The sequence below is a fragment of the Urocitellus parryii genome, chromosome 6 (assembly GCF_045843805.1).
Source record: "Urocitellus parryii isolate mUroPar1 chromosome 6, mUroPar1.hap1, whole genome shotgun sequence".
Classification (NCBI taxonomy): domain Eukaryota; kingdom Metazoa; phylum Chordata; class Mammalia; order Rodentia; family Sciuridae; genus Urocitellus; species Urocitellus parryii.
This window is the reverse complement of record NC_135536.1, coordinates 68,640,511-68,656,361: the sequence shown is the minus strand read 5'-3', so window position 1 is coordinate 68,656,361 and position 15,851 is coordinate 68,640,511. Positions and strand designations below refer to the sequence as shown.

Here is a 15,851-nt window from a genome sequence, read left to right as displayed (position 1 = left end):
CTCAGGACAAGAGGTAGAGATCCTGCCTCGCTGGCCCAGAGACTGGCAGGCTTGTAGCTAGTGAAGTTGGCTAGAAAAATAGAAAAATAGAGGACAGCCAAGAGCATAATGGATGCCACCCAGCAGAGCCATGTTTGCCTGGTGCCCCTCACAACAGGTATACCAGCTCTAGAGTAGGGGGTCTGATGGGGGACCCCATCCTGCCATTTAGTGTCTGTAAAAGCTAGTGGTGACCTTTTGGGAAATACCAAAGACTTGCCTGAGATAAAGATGCTTCAAAGAAAATATTCACTTTGGTAGGAGTTTAATGTACATGTCAGTCACTCAACCAATGTTTAAGGAGCTGTATGCCCAGTCACTACTAGAACCTGGGACACAAGAAAAAATAATATGCACCCTCTTTGTGGGAAAGTAAGCATGAGACAGTTGGGTGGGCATCAAGGAGGGATTCTGGAAGTAAGTTTTCCAAGTGTGGAGAAAGTTTTCCAGAACTCCTTTACCAGAATTCCAGAGGGAACAGTTTAAGCAAAGACATCATGAATATAATAGGTTGCAGAAAGTTTGGATTCTAGGAAGGTCAAAAATATAAAAGAGAGCGAGAAAGGCAAACCAGGGGCCAGATTCCAATGACTTTGTACACTCTTAGAAGATATTTGGATTTTCATCTTGCACTGCCTCTGGTGACACTGAGAAGGAAGCAGACGAGGAGCCTTTTCCAACTGATGAGGTTGGGAGCTATCCAGGGACAGCTCTAGGAGGGCAAAGGGGAGGGAGATTCTGAAGATACTTAGCAGGTAGAATTGTCAGGATATCGACAAAAATGACATTGAGGAAGGAAAAGTGGAGCCAAGCAAGACTGAAATTCCAGAATGTGGTTGTCTTGGAATTGTGGCTCTTTCTTTGGCTTGGCCTCATCCCCAGTCAGTTTCAAGAGTCCAGAAATGAGAAAATTCTCCCCACTCCCCTTCCATCATCAAACAAGTACTAACAAGGGAAGACCTTTCCTGAACTTCGTCCCACACCCAAACCAGGGTAGCATCTTTCCAGGAAACTCTATTCCCATAAATACTGTTAATTCAGAGGCTGGGGTTGTGGCTCAGTGGTAGAGCACTTGCCTAACATGTGTGAAGCACTGGGTTCGATTCTTGGCACCACAAAATAAATAAAATAAAGGTCCATCAAAAAAAATACTGTTAATTCAGAAGCCATCTGCTCAGGGACACCACTCTGATGTACAAAATTTTCACATTCACCGTCTTCTTTGTTCCTCAAATAAACCTCAATTTGCCGATAAGAAAACAGTGGCTTAGGGAAAGCTGTCCCTTGCCCAAGGTCCCAGAGTTTGCTCACAATGAATCCAGGGTGCCATTCTACTCATCCACCTTAAAACTCAGGGAGGTTAGAAAATGGTACGACATCAAGTCAAATCCTACTGGTCACAACAGAGGTGCCTGACAGGTAAAAGAAACAGGTCTAAGGCTAGAAGGTGCATGGCAGTTATGTTGCCTGTTCAAAGGACTTGTGCCACCGTGGGATGAATAAACAGTTCTAAGGAGAGGAAGCCTTCCGCTCAGAACCCTAGTGGATTCTCAAGAAGCCTGTTTGGTTTTCCCCTCATCATTCGGAATCCAGACCTCAGGCCAGCACATTAAATAAGAATGTGCTGAAAAAATAACATGCAGCCTTTTTGAGGGAAAGTCAGCACGAGACAGTTAGGTGGGCATCAAGGAAGGATTATGGAAGTAAATCACCTTTTTTTTCCCACCACACACAGAAGAAAAATCCTTTGCAAGAAAGGAGCTGGCTGAGGCAGGCTGGTTTAGATGAGCGAGAAGTTGCTTGAACAGGTTTAAGAGGAACACAGGTGTTCCCCCCTCAAGGAGGAATTTTCCCCCCATTCCTATTTAGGAAGATGCGGTGTTTCTGGTTTCCTATGAACTGCTTTCTAATTTCCTGTGATTTGTGGGCACTTTCCTCCCTGGTGCTTCTGCGTGGATCCTTAATAAAATGCACACACATATTTGTGAGGCTTCAAACAGGTAGCCAGCATGCCCAAGCAGCCTATGGGAGGGGACACCAGAGCAGGGTGGGTTGCTGTCCCAGGCAGGATCTTCCAGAACACAAGGAAGGACAGAAAGCTGGAATGAGGGTGAGTTCAGATGGGAAAGGGGCAGTGGATGCTGCTGAAGGTCTCCAGACAGCAAGAGGCGGGGAGAAAAATGAGTTCTCATTTAAATTCCCCAGTTCTTAAAGCCCCTTAGACAGAGATAACCTGTTGTGATGATCATCCCTGCCTTTTGAACAACTTTTATGCCCCTTTAGAATAAAGATGATTGGTTCATTTTCAAGTGAGACACAGGCCCACTGACTGCTTGCCCAACATCTCACCACACAGGTAGCAAAGCACAGACTTGAATTCAGACACTAGGAAAGATTATCTGCAAGTTGGATATAAGGCCATGAGCATTTAGGATGGCCTTGAGATGCCCTGTTTAACACATCTGCCTCCGGGATTAATTAATTATCTAGGGGAAGGTAACTAACTTTGTTTCATTCTGCTAAATGACTAAAATTTCGTCTGTGAGGTTACATGCTAACTTGTAAACACTTGGGGGAAGAGAAGCAAATAATTCCTATTCAGTCAAAAGGTTATCAAAGGTTATCTTTTTTATAGGACAATAATCAGTTTTCTATTGAACCCAGCTATTTTATTCTACAATTACTTTTTATGTCCCTATAAACACCTAGTTCCTCAAAACGCTCTTTGGACAAGATTTGCCATCTTACTGGTTCACTCATTAATGAGTTCATAAATCTTTGGCATGTGCTTCTTTTATCTTTGCATGACAGTCATGTTTTTAACTTTTTAAAAATTCTGTTTCTTGCTACATTAGAAAGCTAGCATTTCTTCCTCCAAAATAGCTTCTTTATGGTACCACACACCCCTCCTAGGGGACACTGGACCCAGTGATACAGACAATGGACTGTGGGCAAGAAACTGAAGAGTATTTGAGGGCTTCCTCCTCACTGACCCACATGTCCACCATTAGGGCTTTCCTGGGATTCAGCACGTCTTCCTTCATTGACTTCAAAATCCTGCTCTTGGCAGCTGAGACAGGCCACCACCAAATGAGGAAGGGGCTTTGAACTGGTTCTCTGTGCAGCCGACACTGGACCAATGGTCTGAGCTGCCTACAGGGCATAAACAACACCGCCTCAACCAATCTGCCAATGACACCTGGTTTTGTGAGATGACTGAAACACTCACTGAAATGCCCAAGGAAGGAGGCTTAGTTCCTGCCTGGGATATTTTTCCTCTGGGCAAAACTAATTGATCCACCAGAGAGCCAACCCATGACTTAGGCTTCATTAGTCCCTCATAGCGCCTCAAAATTAACCACTCCAATTCACTCAAAGAAAAAACACAAGGAAGCAAAGAGTTTAATGGGATTTGAGAAAGAAGGCCTTCAGTTTTACATACTTAACAGGTCACTGACAACTCTTCACACTTTACTGAGAGAACCATCTGCGCTATTAGCAGGTCATTTGACCTTCTCTCTTTAAAACCTCTCTGAGCTCAGAAAACAACTCTGATAGCTCCCAGAATAGAAGGTGGTCTGGGGTTTTAGCCTGACCGACCACTGTCTGCCAGGCAGTTTTGCTGGCTATAGGCGTCTCCCAGCAGTTAGATTCTTGCCAGGGAGTATCAAGCTGCAGTTCTGCACCTTCTGAAAGGCTCTGTCTGCCCGAGTTGCCCCTGGTGCTCCGTCTCTGTTCTTTGTATTCAGCATCGACCCTGTTCAGAAGGAACCATGCTGTGTAGTATGGAGCACATTGGATACGGAAATTCTGCCCTCAAGGGTCTTTCTATCTAGCAAGGATATAAGATAGATCACATAGGGTAGAAAGTGACTAGTCATTCACAAATATTCAGATCCCATTATGTGTCAGTTAATATGAACCGGGCATTCAGTGGAAAGCAAGGGACAGTGCCCTTGTCCTTGAAAATGAGTTCAATAAACATTTGTTGAAAAATTGTTCAGCACATACAATAAACAGGTATTTTCTTTCATTTAATTTCTTCTTCTCGAGTTCTTTTAGCAGATAAGGAAATGAGGGCTCATAGATGTTAGGTGACTTTCCCAAGGTCACTTACATGGTGACTAGTAAACAGGATTCAAATGCAGAAATGTCTGACTTGAGAGATGCTCCTCTTTCAACCTTATTCCATTTCCCATTAGCATTTTATGGACACAGCTTCCCTCTGTGCAGTTGTGGCCAGTGCCTTTCCAAACCAGGGAGCCTCATGGGACACAGGTTGGTAAACAGTATGGCATCCACTGCTAGTCCCAGATAAGGACTCACAAAGACACGACTGATGCACACAACCCACAGGGACACTTAAATCCATCCATCTCTGGTGGTCCCTTGATGTCCTCTGGCATAAACTACGATCCACTTATTTTCCTTGCAACAGAATGGGAGAAAGCAGAGGCAGAGAAGAAAGTGTACCATGCCTTGTAGAGACAGGGCACAAGTTCCACACCCTTCCTTTGGATTCTTTCAGCAGGGCTGACCCCACACACAGTCACTACACATCATAGCTGAAACACTAACATGCTTCCTAACCAAAAATGGTATTCTCCCCACTACCATCATTTTGCATTAACCCAAAAGAATTGTTTTAAATCCTTCTCCTTTACAATTTTGAGGGGAAAAAAAGAGCAATTTGGGTCTTTCACATCTGAACAAACCTGGGTTAGTGATCTAGGACAACCTGACCCTGTATACCCAGCTCTTCAGCTCCCCCTAAAGCACCCTTGTAATTCCAGGTGATCCTTGAGGACTCAGATCAGTCATCTCCTCCAGAAAGCCTTCTCGGATTCTGCATGTGGAGACACACACACACACACACACACACACACACAGACTAGCTCTCCTGCTGCAGGCTCTCACACCCCTCCACACTGCCCTTGGCATAGTGTATGCTTCAATGCATTGTGCCCAAGCCTTCCCAGTAAAGCACCTGTCTTCATATTCTGAAAAAGAAAGAACTGTATCTGGTCTTCTATTTCCAACAGCCTAAGGGTCTCAGGAACAGCCGCCCTGACCTGCTTGTACCCAGTTCCCTAGAGGCAGGAAATTCCATGTTGTAATAGCTGGATTTCTTCCCTTCATTCCTAATCCATGACTAGGCAGCCAACCGGTCATTAAAGAAAATCATTTGGGCAGATTTCAGGAACATCTGACCCAGCTCTCTTCTCAAGTATATACAAACAGGAAAATAAAACAGGACAAAGAACTTTAGGCCACATGGTTTCACCTTCATTTCCATTACCAGTTTAACTTTCCATCAGAAGTAAAAATGGTTAAATGCCCTTCCTCTGTCAACATGGTAACCAAGGTTCAGTGGAGCTGGGTTCACCATTTAAAAACTCACCTGGGTGGCAAGAGCCATTTTATCAAGCTGAACACAGGTTAATCTGAGTAAATTAGATAGTTTCCTGTGTCTGGGCAGACAGTACCTTTAAACAAGTGCTTCTCAAAGAATGGCATTAAGAAATGTTTTACAGACTGGGGATGTGGCTCAGTGGTAGAACACCTGCCTAGTATGTATAAGACTTTAGGTTCAATCCCCAGCACTGCAGAATAAAGAAGGAAAGAAAGAAAAGAAATAGAAGTATTTTGCATACATTAAGCCCATGGACCTAAAAATAAAAGTAAGACTCAGTACCAAATCAGCAACCCTGAACAGCAGACTAGAGAACCTGGCTGGCACAGATTAGAGATATGGTTATAAAAGACTGCTATTCAGTTTATCTTTCATTTCCTGCACAGCTAGTGATGGAGGAATCACAAATCATATTATCATTGCACTTACACACTTTTTTAATCAACTAGAGAAAAAACACACTTTCCTTGATATTTTATTTCCTATTTCAAAAAAATTGATTTTTCTAGAAATTTAAATTTGCTCTTTCTATTCACCAAGAGAATTGTCTAACTTCTGCATTAAATCTGCTCGATCTCGGTTTAGTTTCAAGCCGAGGCTTTATTTCATCTCCAGACATGCACAGAGTGCTTGGTATCCTATATTATTTCTCACTCTTGGACACAATTGCTTAGCAAGGCAGGAAGCCTGCTGGGTAAATCAAACCGGCTACTTTTCACTCTCTAGATTTCCTTTAGGTATGTGAAATCGAACCCATACAACATCTCCTCCTGCCACGGAGGTGGGTTAATATTCTTTGTGTTCAGGGTTTTATTGACATTTCAAAGGCAGATAAAAGCTGAGAGATTTCTAACAGAGGAGTTGTGTACACAATACTGTCTCCTGAAAGGTGACTCAAACCAAAGACGACAATGACCTAACTCGAAAGGCGTCCAGCATCTTTTTTCTTCCCTCAGGAGCACGATATTCTAACACCCAACAAGGACCAAGGAGCAGCCTACAGAGGGCCCTCATAGCACCGATAATATTCATCTCAGGGGAGAAATGTGGACTTGGCTCAGACCATCTGCTGTCACTGCAGCCCAAGGTTGCCTTTCATTTGGAAATCATGCTGTCAACTTGGTTTAGAATAAACATGGGTGAAGCATATGCTTATCCTTGCTGCCCAGAGAGATGTTGGCATGGAGAAATGGGAAGGCTCCTGATTGAAGCTTGTGTTTATAGATTCTCCTCTTCTCTTCTCCCCTAGTTACAGTGACCGTGGGAGGAAAGCAGCACCTGCTCGGACTCTATGACACTGCAGGACAGGTACATTTTTATTATCTGGATCCATTAAGAGCTAGGGAAGGGGGTGTATGAGAAAGAATGGTCCATTTGGCTAGGCATATGGGGACTAACCGCAGTGGTATCACCCATTCTGATCATTTGAGGCCAATTTGTTTTCTACCTAAATGACAACCAAAATCACATTTCGAATATTTTTTTAAATTTATACCTACAAAAAGCTAACTCATTATTATAGCAAAGGTTTTGATAAGTAATGATTTAGTCATTTACTGACAACCATCAATAACCAAAATAACATATTTGTTCAAGAGTTTTGAAGTTTCCTCCTACCAAACTTAGTCCTGATACAGGCTTAAGGGGATGATCTCATAAATTTTAGTTTTACTGTCTTTTCATGTTATTTTTTTTGCCCATCCTTCATTCAAATTGATTAATGGACTATGAAAGGGTCTAAAAAGAGCCTGTGGAGGAAGCATCAGGAGGCAGGAAGACAACAGATTAAGTGTTGGAAGAAAAGCCAGGATTCTGGATATTTTCCAAAGTGAAGAACTGAGAGCTGACTCTAAATTCTCTAAGATTCTTGAAATACTTCCACTCTGACAGCAATGTTTCCTCAAGTAGGAGAACCTGGGCAAACAATAATGTAAAACCATGGACTAGAGTCCTCAGTTCTTAAATGGCACCATCAACTTGGGTAAAAAGATTGGATGCCCTTGACTGTCTGTCCTTGTGCCCCGCACACACATCCTTATGAAGTTTCTGATGCCCTGAGTTCATAGGCTGGAGGAGGGGAAGGTCATAAGCAGTTGGTGGCTATGGCCCAAAGTCTTGGATAGAGCTTGTTATCATATGTTGCGGGTCATTGATTTAGGTCAAAATCAGCGGGTTGTTCAGTCTGTCCAAATTCATACATTTTAAGTGCTTTGGAGTAAACATTGGACCATGTTATTTCCCACTGTGGGTTTCCTGGTAATGATTACTTATGCATTTGCCTCGCCCTTTTTGCACAATTATCTGAAGTTATGTCATTTCGCTCCACTTGAAAACTCCCTGCTAGAAAATAAATAAGTGAAATCTTTGTGAGGAATTCTGTGTGCATCTGCAAGCACCACGGTATAAGATGTATGTGGGACATCAAAGGCTGGTGTTGTGCAGGCTAGGACTGGGACCTGGGAAATCTAGCACCAGACTCAAGGCTCCTAGGAGCATCTGATTTTCCCTCATGGGCAGATGGGAGTGGAGGTGACCTCTCACATCAATAGAAGGACCCGAAGCTAGAAAATGATGCCCACCCCCACCACCCCGTTTTCATTAAACTGGAAAAATCAGTTTGGCTCCTCTTCACGAAAGTCCAAGGACCTCAGTACAGGTAGCTTCCTCTATCATAAAGCATTCCAGCTGCAGTGATGCACTGTTTGGCGGTGAAATTGCTAATTGTAATCCAATCACACAATCATTGAGGTATCCCCATTCATCAGGGACACTTAACCACTGAGCCACATCCTCAGCCCTTTTTTTGTATTTTATTTAGAGACAGGGTCTCACTGAGTTGCTTAGGACCTCAATAAGCTGCTGAGGCTGGCTTTGAACTTGTGATCCTCCTGCCTCAGTCTCCCAAGCCACTGGGATTACAGGCATGTGCCACTATGCCAGGCTCGTAGTCAAATTTTATGTATATAATCCAGTTTGAAAAGTTCAATAGGAGGATTATTTCATGACTCTGAAACCTGATTCCCTTGCTTTCTCCAAAGCCCTCTATGCCCCTGGTGCCCATCCCATTTTCCCCTTTTTCTGTTTCAATTTTTTGCTCCTGTACATTAATTGCCCCCAAGAACCACCTCTGTAGGCCTCTATGCAATTTCAAATCCAATAATACTGTTTAAAAGCTCTTATGGAGTTTAATTATTTTTTACCACTGCTCTTGTCCTTTATAAATTTTTTAAAAATACTATTAGTATAAGAGTCAAAGCTATCAGACGTTGTAAAAATATCATTAAACTCCAAAGCAAAGCAAGTGGATTGGTCCAAACCTTTGACACAGAAATGATAAATACTGATAATAGAATAACAGATGGGTTCTAGATATTTCTTCAACTTAACTGTGACTTTAATGCTTTCCACCAGTTATTTTGAAATCTCAGAAGGGGACAAGGTTTATAGTGGGTATAAAGCACAGGAAAAAGGAATCAGAATAGCTCTTAAGCTTCCTTCTCGACCTAAAAATTCTATGATTAGGACCTTTAAAAAGATAACTTCAAGAAAGCCTGAAAGAACTTGAGTTTTAAGCAAAAGGATGAGGCCAGACCCAAGGTAGAACTTTTGGTAGATTTCAAATCCTGGGATATTATACTGAAGGATAACCAATCAGTCATTTTCTAGAACAGTGTTTCTCAAACTTAAACACAAATAAGTCACCTATAGGGCTTGTTAAAAAGCCAGACACTGGACCCACCCCCAGAGTTTCTAATTGTATAGGTAAAGTCCCAAGAATTCTCATTTCTAGCAGGATTCCTGGTACTGGTGCAGCTGGTCTGTACAGCATACTTTGAGAATCACTGTTCTAGAAAATTGCCAAAGTTTGATTCACTGACCAGCAGATCAGCATCACTAGCAGCATATTAGAAATGCAGACTCTGGGACTTCTCCCCAGTCCACTGAATTTGAAAATTCACTTTATATGCACATTAAACTCTGCAAAACACTTACTCTTGAAGTCTTTGGTGGTTGAAGCCCTGTTCCCAAAGTTGATTCCTGTGATCCTACAATACAGCTAAGATGGCTTTTAACAAATTTAATTTAGAAACATTGTTCCAAAAGTTCCATTCCCAGTCCTAGGTAGGATAGTCCACCCCTCCTTGGTTAGATTCTAGTGAATGTTGCTGAGGTCTCATGACTAGGGAATATCTAACTAATTCAAGATTACGCACTTGGCCAGTTACTAATGAGGAACGAGAGATGATCTCAAAACCAATTGATAATCCCTGAACCACAAAAAATGAAATAAGTCTCTGAATCTGGCTATGGAGTTCCATCTTGCTTGAATAATTAGATTCTCTTACATGAATAAACCAAAGAGCAGTGCCCCTTGTCTTTGTCTTGAGCTAACCATGGGTCAGAGTTGACAAAAACCACCTTAAGAAGCAAATGCGTTCTGAGAGGTAAAGTGACAGGAACTCATTACTTCTACCCACAAAGTCAGCCTTGCACAAAATCGTTTGACCTGGTTCCCCCTGTGCCGAGGTACTCGCCTGCCTCAGGCATGGCTGCCGCAAAGCCCTGGCTCCAGTGGCTCCTGCCCCTTCACAGTTCAGCCGAGCACTGGATAAAGACATTTTATAATGAAGTCAACACGCAGACGCTGTCAGCACGTGGTCGCTGCCTCCTCAACCCCCTGAAACAAGCTAACATTTGGTCTTTGAGCAGAGCCCTTTGAAGATAAAGAGTCTTCAGAACTCTGGTTCATCTGTTGGGTAGGATTCCAAACATTAGGTTAGACAATGAAGTGGGGGGATTTACCCCTCAGATCATGCTAGGGAGGGATAAGGCCAATCCTCCAGCCAAATCTATTTAGGTCAAGCCAACTCGTCCTGCACGGCACATGCCTCTTGCAGTGTGTTGCTGAAAATCTATCTGAAAAGGATTTCTAGAGCTCAGATCTTGCACTCTGCTACAGAAAGAGTGACAGAGCTGACTTCCATGATGTCCTCTAGGCAGACCAGTTTGTTTAGAGCATGTCGTGAGAGATCAAGGGGAGAGAGGAAGCAAACCCTGGGCTTTCACAGCCTGAGGAATGCCAAACTGGGAGAGGGGTCTTTCCTAGGTCATGCTTCAGACCCACCCACGGTGGGTCACCTAGAGCTGGAACCAGCAAAGGTACCCAGATGCCATGCATCCCTCTCATCCCCCAATGTGAGCACACCCTGCTCAGATTGTGGCCTCTCGGGCCAAACTCCAGGATGGAAATATCTCCAAGACAGCATTTGCAAAAGTGGCAGGTAGCAGCACTGCCAGAAGCAAATGAGCATCTCCTGGTATCAGGAGCCAGGGGCAGCCTGCCGTCAGCCTAGGCAGGCACCAAGCTTCCCAGCAGGGTAAATCCGGGAGTTTTCTGCCCACCAGCCTCACACAGTAGGGGCTGCATGTGGTGCTACCACCAGTAATTGTGGGAACAGGAAGCCATCAGCCCAGAGCCTCACTCACCCAGGACTGGAGACCGCACTTCTCAACCAGAATCTGATTTCTGAAGCTCCTTTTTCCCCCCGAGGGCTGCAGAAGCCCACAGGCCAGCAGGAGGGAAATACAGCTGGGGTTCATTAATGGCAACCCAAGTCCACTTGGTCACACACAGGCCTTTCTCTTAGCTATTGGCTGACCCCATGGAGCCATCTGGAGCACGGGATCTGGCCTCAACCCTCGATGGAAAGTTTGCCTGAAACCTCAGAACAAATGTTTTTCCCTCAATAAGCAACTCAAACTTCCTAGTCACAGGCATTTACTGCAGTTTCTAGAAGGATGCATTCGGAGGATTAGGGAGCAGTTAGCCCACATGACAGGTTATTGGTAAAAGTAATCTGAGGACCAGATCTCACTTCTCCACAAACTATGAAAAATGAAACTGGAGGGAAGTTGACGGAGAGACGCAGAGTTTACAAACATTTGGATCTCATTACTACTCAGTTCAGAAAAAGTCAATTTCAGAGTCAGCCCTGGTATCCAGTGAGGGTAGGAAAACAGCGCCAAGAACTGCAGCTGTTGTTGACATGGATGGAGGATGGACTGTTTTACTCTGTCATTAAAGTGCTTACCATGCTCAAGACACCATTCCAAGTAGCGTACAGATATCAACACACTTTGTTCTCACAACAACCCTATGAGGCCAACACTATGATCATTCACATTGACCGATAAGGAAACAGAGGCAGAACTTACCACATCATAGTCACAGGTAGTCACATGTGAACCTGGAGAATTTGTTTCCACAAATTCCATCCTATGCACCCAGCCCATACACAGCATGCCCAGGTTTTCTAAACCAAGCCTCCCTTATGGGAGAATATGAAAATGAGATGGTGCTGAAAAAAATCCAGAATAAATGTCACTAAAACCCACAAAGAATTGGAAGCGGAATTCTCTTCCCAGTTGTTTAATGTGAGTCTGGGCCAGGAGCCGGGCTCAGCGCAACTCTTCTTGCTACTCAAAAAAGTGTGGTCCCTGGACCAGCAGCATGGGCATCACCCAAAGACTTGTTAGAAATGCAAATCGGTGGGCTTTACTCCAGACCTGCTACCAAATAAGAACCTGAATCATAACAAGGACCCCAGGTGATTCAAATGTGTGTAAAATCTGAGAAGTGCCTCACTAATCCACCACCTGTACCACCTTGGTGCAGTTATTTTCAAACATTTTTAGGACCCAGGTGTTTAGCCTATCTGCTGCTGAGGCTTCTTCTGAACTTTTTAAATAATCACCCATAGCCCCCCGCCCCACCCCACCTCAGAGCATCAGGTACACCTTCACACTGGACACTCTCTTGCTCATGGGGTAAAGTTGGGTAAAAAAAAAAAAACACTCAAAAGCCCCAAATCCCCCATCCCTTTGCCCACTTTAGCCTTCCAAAGCCCCATCAAGTGACTCTTGCATGTTAAAACATTGTCTCTTCAAGAACCTCACAAGAACATATCTTTCATTCTCAATTTCAATATGAGAAGGGGCCTTAATAACATCTGTACCATTCAACCCCTTCTCAGAGCCCCTTGACATCATCTTTCCACGTGATCATCCAACCTAGGGTCAAAGTGTACTCCATCACAAAAATCATTCCAGCTCTCATCTGGCATCAGTTCAAAACCCCAACCTCCCACCACCAAACCCCCCAGTCCCAAGGGAACACTTCCTTTTATCAATCCTGAATACCTGCCATGTTTCATAGCCATTGCCAAGGACCAGCCCCTACCAGCCCAGGTAAAGCCTTCTCAGAAAGTATTTTGGTTCTGTAGTCCTGTTAAATCATTCAATGCATGAGTCCTTAGTTTCTGAAACTATAAAATTGGCCGGGGTGGTGGGTGGGGATAGCAGTAGCCTGTGCTTCTGAAACTTATGACCCAGGTGCAGCAGCTTCTCCCCCAGCTTCATCTTCAGGAGGACTGGATAAGGTCTGAGACAGCATGCTAATCATCTCCCAATGACGCCCAGGCTGCTGGTCAGGGGGAACCACAATTTGGAAACCACTGCACTAACTCATGTCTAAGGTGTCATTCTGCAGCCTTGTCATTGGATTTTTCCAATTCAGTCAGTTAGAACATTATCAGACTAGCTAACAAAAGGCAAGCAAAAGTGCACCCCATTTCACATAAATGGGATGTTTCGTGCATTTCTTTTCCCAATTCAATTGCCAGTTCTCACTTACCGTGTGTAGTTCACATAGCATCCCTGACAGTGCTACATGTTCAGTGACAACAAACCATGTTACATGGAATCATGCAACAGGACTAAGGTTTCCTCGGATCAGAAACACACTTCTCTCACCTTCCCACCTACACTTAGCCCAGCGAACCCTGGTCTTTAACTTTTGCATAATGTAAGCATAATGTATCTGGTAGCTGCTGAGAAAAGAATCAAATAAACATGATTCTTTCAGACCTGTTATTTGCTCCTACCTAACCTACTTTAGACATTTCTCCCAACGGTGTTTTGTTTGGATTTTAGGCTTTGAGGTTTTAAAATACAGTGTCTGCTGCCATCGTGTGGTAGTTTTGAGCAGATGCAGCTATCAAATACACAACATACCCCATGGTCTACCACTTAGATCCCTGGGTAACTCAAGAACTGTTTCCTAGATAACAGAGTTTAAGAAAATGCCTATTCTGTCACTTAAAATTCTGAGCTGTAGCAATAGTGTGGTCACAATTAAGAGCCAGATCTGAATGCAGCTGGATGCCCCCTTCTGGTATTTAATGACTCTGTTGCATTCGTCCATTATGGAAATTCCCTAAAAATGAACTTAATTCTCTAAACCTTAACTTTTTCTTCTATTGATGGTGCCATATTTCCAGTGCCATTGTGAAAGTTCAATGAAACGGTCCATATAACTGCTTGAAACAATACCTAGCCCTTAGCTATGAGCCCTCAACACAGCCTCAGTTGATAGTAAAGATGATGCAAATCGGTTGCCATCGAGTCCAGGCACACCCCAGGCCAAATGATGCAGGATTTGCAGCTACCCAGTACCACTCTCCAGAGATTATGATTTAATTGATTCCAGTGTTGGGAGTGGCTGATAGTGATTATCCAATAGCAAGAGGTTTCAAAAGCTCCCCAGGTGATTCTAATCAAAGCCACGCTAGCAAATGGTCCATGGGAAAACTGCATGTTCATTTGGAGGTCACTGTAGATCCCTTTTCTACTAGTGAGTCCACTACATTCATGGAATATTTGCCATAGGAAGAATATAGGTGGGAAATGGTGGGGGAAGTCAACATGAGCCCTGATCCACTTTTTTAAAAAACATTTTAAAACTATGTAGATGGACATAATTTTCATTATTTATTTATTTTTATGTGGTGCTGAGGATCGAACCCAGTGCCTCACATGTGCTAGGCAAGCGCTCTACCACTGAGCCACAACCCCAGCCCACCTGATCCACTTTGGACAATTCAAATGGAAAGACAAAGTGGCAGAGGGCAGGTAGTATCGTGTCCAGTTGTAGTTTATAGCCTCAGATTTCTTAGCATGCTTCTCTCACAGGGAATAGTCCGGAGAAAAAGCAGCTAGGCAGGGAGACCGTGGGAAAGAAAATCTGGTATTTGAGGCTAGATATATAAAGAGGAGAAGGTAGTCCCACGAGATGAACTTTCCCAGTTGCCTTCCCTATACCTCATGCAACACAGGGGGAGATGTGGGCACAAGTCACTGAGAGGCAGCCTGGCCCAACTTCCCAGGATAACTAATGTTTATTCATCACTGCACTGGACTTTCAATCATTTGCTTTAGTAGAAATGTGGTAAAGGAGCCCACAGTAACAGAGTTGCTATTGGTTGGTTGGTTGAGTTTTTAGGATTCTATTTTTCTCCATCCTTGCCATCTTGCATTGCATCCTATTTAGGTACCTAAAATCTTTGCTTAAGTTTTAATAGTATTAGCAGTATTAACTGTGGTGGCCATGCATACTGAACCCCTGGGTACTCTGAGTAGCCCAGTGATAGATCAATGCATTTCCACCAAACAGATGACCACAATTTGCCTTCTAAGGTTACTGCCTGTCACTTATGTGTATATGTGTGCACATGTGTGTACTCCATTTTATAAACACTTTAGAGTCAATAGAAAGATAATGAGATTAATATTAAAAAATATGGAGAGGACATATTAAGTTTTTTAAAATAAGCACCACAAAAGTATGAACTGTATAATCAAATTGTTTTTACACTAACCATGTATATTATATATATATATATATATATATATATATATATATATATATATATAGAGAGAGAGAGAGAGAGAGAGAGAGAGAGAGAGAGAGAGAGAGTGTTTGGAAGGATAACGTTAGGCATTTATCATCTCCCACTAAAACAACAGATACACAGATGTGGAACCAGGAATCTTTCAATCAGAAACATATTCTGATCTGGAAAGTCCATGGGAAAAAAAATCTGGTATTTTATTTATTTGGCCACACTGTGGTATTCAGGAAATCTTAGAAATAAATTTGAAATTCTTAGCTCTGAACATATTTCTTCCAAAACGATGGTGTCTGATTTGGCAACAACTCTTTGTATTTTAGTTATCTTATTCTAAATTAAATTTGAAAACATTTCATTTTAATTACATAAGGAGGGAATTTCTTTGCTTTTTTTAACCACCTATTAATTTAAATCCATATCACATATAACAATTTCCAGTGTAACAGGAGAACTGCACTGATCCTTATTGGATTATACCCCTTAAATGGGCAAACTTTTGAATACATAGAAGCAGGGTAAAAGGGTTGTTATCAGGGTGGGGGAATGGGAAATGGTGGTCAAGGGTACAAAGTCAAGGTTAGAGGATGAATAAGCCTAGAGAGAGAAATAAACACAGCATGAGGACTACAGTTAATAAGATCTGTGTTGTA

At 43.0% G+C, this 15,851-nt stretch overlaps 1 protein-coding gene across 1 annotated transcript in view; it reads left to right on the top strand.

The window, feature by feature from the left end:
* Window positions 1-15,851, top strand: part of Rhoj (ras homolog family member J) — a 91,055-nt gene that overhangs the window by 59,161 nt on the left and 16,043 nt on the right. Inside the window, exon 2 of the mRNA XM_026385197.2 lies at window positions 6,702-6,760. Within this exon, the coding sequence (XP_026240982.1) occupies window positions 6,702-6,760 (59 nt within the window). The remainder of the gene's footprint in view (window positions 1-6,701; window positions 6,761-15,851) is intronic.